Raw genomic sequence first — 4,862 nt, 5'->3', positions numbered from 1 at the left:
CCCTGCCCTGACCCCCAGAGCCCCCCAGGCCTCACCCCAGCTCCGCCTCCTTCCCCCACGAGGACCACAGCACGAGCGTCCACTCTTCCCAGAGTTCCCCGGGCCTGAGCTGCCACGGCCCAACTCAGCGACCTCACCACAGCGACCTGACCGCAGTGACTTCGCCGCAGCATCCAGGCCGCTGCCTTCCTCTTCTTCCTGGGACCCCCCCCCCCCCCCCATAAGCCCCCTGCACCGAGGCCCTGTCTCAGACTTGAGTTCAGGGACCCCACACCAAGGCCTCAGGTCGACAACGCATCCCACGTGGCCATCCTCCTGCTCCACACGCTCACCCCACAGTCTCTCGGTCTAAACCCTTTCACTAAACTCGATCCCCCAGATCCCTGCGTCTCCATAATCAGAAAAGCAGGCGGGCAAGTCGGCGCCGGCCCAGCCTCCCTTCCCACCAGGACGGTGGGATCAATGCGCCTCCCCGACCCCCAGCTCCGCTGAGGCCCTGGGGGCCCCCGCTGGGCGAGCGAATGCCAGGAAAGTGCGTGCGAAGGCACCAGACCTGCCAGATGGGTTTGCAACGAAACCCTGGAGCCGCCTACAGCTTCCGACGTTTTAAAAAGCCCGTTTGTCCTCCTTCTACAGCATAAACATCTCCCGCTCTGCTTGTGAGCAGGAAGGCTCTCGGCGTCCGTGTTTTTAGACTCGCTGACCTGGCCCCGTTCCTTCCCAGCGAGGAGCGGGCTCACTCCCGTGTATTCTTGCAACATTGCATGTTCCCGGGCCTGCAGCGCCCACAGGGAACTGCTCGAACCCCAGGCCAGCACTGCCCAGCACCATGCTGCCCTCTTCGTCCTCCCCGCCTTTCCTGCCTGCCTTTCTCCCTGTCTAACCAGGGGAGGGGGGGGGGGGGGGGGGGGTCCTCCCACAGCTCCTCACAGACACGCCTGTGTCTCCGCGCCATGGCTCTCCCTCTCTGGCCTGCTGTGAACGCTGGTTCGCCTTCCCAATGCAGCTGGCAGTCCCCTGTCCTCCCGTCCTCCCCCCCGCCCCACACACCCACGGTCACCAGGGAAAAATGACCGCCCTACAAGTGGCACAACCCGACTTTGGACACTGCCCCTCCGTGGGCCCCCTATCTCCACATCCCGGGGGACCAAACTAGTTCAAGGATAGAAAACTCGAGGCAACCAGCTGTCAGCCCTTCCTGCCCATCCCCGCAGCACACACAGCGTTCTCCAACCACCCCACCCCCAGCCAGGACCCTGCCTCAGAACCCTTCTGAACACAGAGCTCCAAGCAACTACCCCCGATGAGCCCGAGTCGGCCTGAAAGAGAGAGCCCGGCGGCCAGCCTGGACTCACTGACCTAAAGACCTGCCTTGCTCGTCTGTCCACCCGCAACGGCACCGAATACTCGCCCTCCACCCCCAATTTCTTTTTCCTAATTCCCCTGGACTCCTGGTGCCATGGCCGTGGCGCTGTGTATGTGGTCGTGGCCGTGGGGCTGTGTGTGTGGCCATGGCCGTGGCGCTGTGTATGTGTGTGGCCATGGCCGTGGGGCTGTGTGTGTGGCAGGGGACAGGCCGCAGGAGGAAGAGCTCGCAGGGCCCGGTGGCCCAGCTCAGCGCAGTCAGGCTGCGGGGAACCCGGCGCTCCGGCCAGTCCGCTGGGCATGGCCGCGAGGCTCCCCAGGAAAACCACATGGAGGCCTCTCCCCGTTTGCTTTCTTTATTTCCTCACTCCCCTGGGTCAGCAAGGCAGCAACAGTAATAACGAGACGCGATTTCTCACGTGGTCATTCCAATACCCTCCTGAACGAGGCTCCGCGGACAATCCTGAGCGAGTGTCCACAGCGAACCCCTGCGTGTGGGGCAGGTTAGGAGCGCGCCTCCACGGAGGAGGGGGTCTGGGGCAGAGGGAGGTCGCAGGTCAGCCCGGCATCTCTTTCCAAGTCCCAGCGGCTCACAGAGGAGCCGGAGGAGATGTGGTTTCGTGGGAAGCACCTCCTCCTGTCACCAGCAGGGAGCCCCTCGGGCTGCCGGACCAGGGGGAAACTTGGGGGTTCTCTGTAAGCCCCGTCTGCATGCAACCAGCCCCCGGGCACGCCTGCTGCCCAGGCTTCCCCTGGAATTATTCCAGCCTTTCTCCCGCTGATGAGAGAGAAGCAAAACTGACGCAGAGGCCTCCAGCCACAGGAAGGGTGACACCTGGGACAGCAGGGCCCCGGGGCCAGCGGTTTCAGCCGGGCACATGGCACACACGCAGGGGCTCCTGTCACGCAAGCAGGGGAAGCGCTGGGCTCCCACCGAGCAGCCAGGAGCCCCGGGCAGGCTAGCCCCTCACTCCCTGATCCTGCTTGGCTGGCCGAGCCCACACCCCGCCAGCCTTTCTCCGCTGCGCTTTCCAAGCTATTTGGATACGTGGGAACGAAGGAAAGGAGACCCCGAGCCGCGGGCCTGCCCTGGGGACCAGGCTTGCTGGGCACGCGTGCGTCCTCCCAGCCTCCGGGAGCGACAGAGCCTACAGGCAGCGGGTCCTCTACGGAGCCACGGCCCCGGGGTGTCCTCAGCGGGGTCTGGGCCTCGGCTCAGTGCCGGGAGGTCACCCGCGCTGCCGCCTCTTGCGCCCCCGGAGCCTGGGCTGCCGGGCACGCAGGCTGCCGGGCCGCCGCCGGAACGTCTCCATGATCTCCCGGATCCGGGCCAGGTTGGTTCTGCTGAGCGTGAAGTCGCACCGCGTGGCGCCCATGTCATAGCCGACCATGCAGTTCTTGGTGGACGCGCTGAAGCCGTCTGCCTTGGCCGTGACCACGTACTCGCCGGGGTTCAGGAGGCGCCAGTAATCGCCATCGCTGGCTGGGGAGAGAAAGCGGGGGTTCGGGCAGCTCTTGTCTAACGTGGACCCCCAGCCCCGTGAGTCCAGAGAGACTCGGGGCGGCCGTGGGGAGCCCCAGCCCCTGCAGATGCGCACGTCCTCTTTGGAAGCCCCGTTGATGGTTCTGACAGGCAGGGTCTGGGATGGGCTCCCCACAGCGTCCGTACACGTGGGCGGAGATGAAGAAGTCACCTCTAACCGCTTCCCCGGGTCGATGCGCCATTCATTCTGCACGTGAGCTTCCACATGGTCTGCCCCTGCCCTCGCCCCTCACCACAAAATGCCATCTTTTAAAAAAATATATGTTTTTATGCCCTGACCGGTTTGGCTCAGTGGATAGAGCGTCGGCCTGCGGACTGAAGAGTCCCAGGTTTGATTCCGGTCAAGGGCATGTGCCTTGGTTGCGGGCACATCCCCAGTGAGGGGTGCACAGGAGGCAGCTGATCGATGTTTCTCTCTCATCGATGTTTCTGACTCTCTATCCCTCTCCCTTCCTCTCTGTAAAAAATCAATAAAATATATATTTTTAAAAAATATGTTTTTATTTTTATTTTATGTATTTTTATTGATTTCAGGGAGGAAGAGAGAGGGAGAGAGAGATAGAAACATCAATGATAAGAGAGAATCATTGGTCGGCTGCCTCCTGCACGCCCCCTACTGGGGATCAAGCCTGCAACCCAGGCATGTGCCCTTGAAAGGACTTGAACCCAGGACCCTTCAATCCACAGGCCGATGCTCCATCCACTGAGCAACACTGGCCAGGGCACGCAATGCCATCCCGAAAAGCCTTGGTCCTGCGACCAGTCAGCCTGCACCTCCCAGCACGGTGCCCCCCTGGAGACGTCTCTCGGGGCCCCTGGAGCTCCCAGAGCGGAAGGAGCCAGCCCTTCCCAGGCTGTGTCCTCCTACCGGACCCTGTGCCCCCCTCTCCCTGCCTGGCCCTGTGTCGGGTGTGGGCGCCTCACTCCCATTCTCCCGCATTTAGTGTGTTCCCCACGGCGCACCCCATCGATGCTCATTCCCTCCAGTGGGAGGAGACCACACAGGCACATGAATGGAAATGTCCTAGGAACACGAGGGCTGGGCCTGCAGTGTCAGCTCCTGTTGGGTTACTGTCCCCACCGGGGCGAGGGCACTGTGGGCTGCAGGGGTGGTAGACACACAGCCGGTGGACAGAGGTGGACAGAGGTGGACACAGTGGACAGAGGTGGACACGGTGGACAGAGGGCCCACCAGGCCCAGTGAGTGTCCACTGTAAGCAGGTCAGTGCCCACCGGGCAGAGGGCAGTCCTGTGGTATCGGAGCCTGGTCCCTGGCCCCCGTACGAGTAGGTACATGTAACGAGAAGGAGGCACTCTTTCTGGCTGCCTTCCCGGTAGAATCCATCTCAAGCTGCTGTCATCTAATCCTGCTGTTTATTTTACACAAAATCCCTCCTGAAATAAAACCTGTCAGACCCCATAAGCGTCAGACAGAAATCAAGCAAATTCGGCGCTGACGCGGGGTACCCAGAGGCGCTGAAACCAGCGCGGGGAAGCGTCGCGTGTGAAGTATGGGCTTCGCGACGTGAGGACGCGCTGGGAAATCACTTACGGGGGAAATAAAGGCAGAGGGATGGGAGCCCCCCGGCTCATCAAAGCTGTCTCCCTGATTACAGGGCTTGCAGCTCGGAGCTCGTTAGGCGGCAAGCTCTCTGCAGGCTCGGGGCCCCGGGGCCTTGTTATCACCCGCTCCATTTAAAACCCTCACATCTCCTCGCAGTGCGCACACGGCACTAATAGTCCCAGAATGTTCCAGGCTTTTTTATGAATCACTCTTTTAAAGGGGCTCATTGGCAATGCTTAAAATACAGTCCCGTGCGGAGCCAATCAAACAGCCTCTTTCATTCATAAAGACTGCCATCTCCTTGTGAGTTCCCATGCCCATTTGTTGAGTGGATGGATGGATGGATGGATGGATGATGGATTAATGAATGGATGGATGGATGGATGGATG

At 61.5% G+C, this 4,862-nt stretch overlaps 1 protein-coding gene across 1 annotated transcript in view; it reads right to left on the bottom strand.

The window, feature by feature from the left end:
- Nucleotides 1-1,707: 1,707 nt before the first annotated feature.
- Nucleotides 1,708-4,862, bottom strand: part of CPXM2 (carboxypeptidase X (M14 family), member 2) — a 39,585-nt gene continuing 36,430 nt past the window's right edge. Inside the window, 1 exon segment of the mRNA XM_014528849.1 lies at nucleotides 1,708-2,848. Coding sequence (XP_014384335.1) covers nucleotides 2,595-2,848 — 254 coding nt within the window. The 3' untranslated portion in view covers nucleotides 1,708-2,594.

Source organism: Myotis brandtii, unplaced genomic scaffold (assembly GCF_000412655.1).
Source record: "Myotis brandtii unplaced genomic scaffold, ASM41265v1 scaffold656, whole genome shotgun sequence".
In the NCBI taxonomy this organism is placed as follows: Eukaryota; Metazoa; Chordata; class Mammalia; order Chiroptera; family Vespertilionidae; genus Myotis; species Myotis brandtii.
Note: the sequence above shows the minus strand (reverse complement) of the source record. Positions and strands in the feature narration are given on the sequence as shown.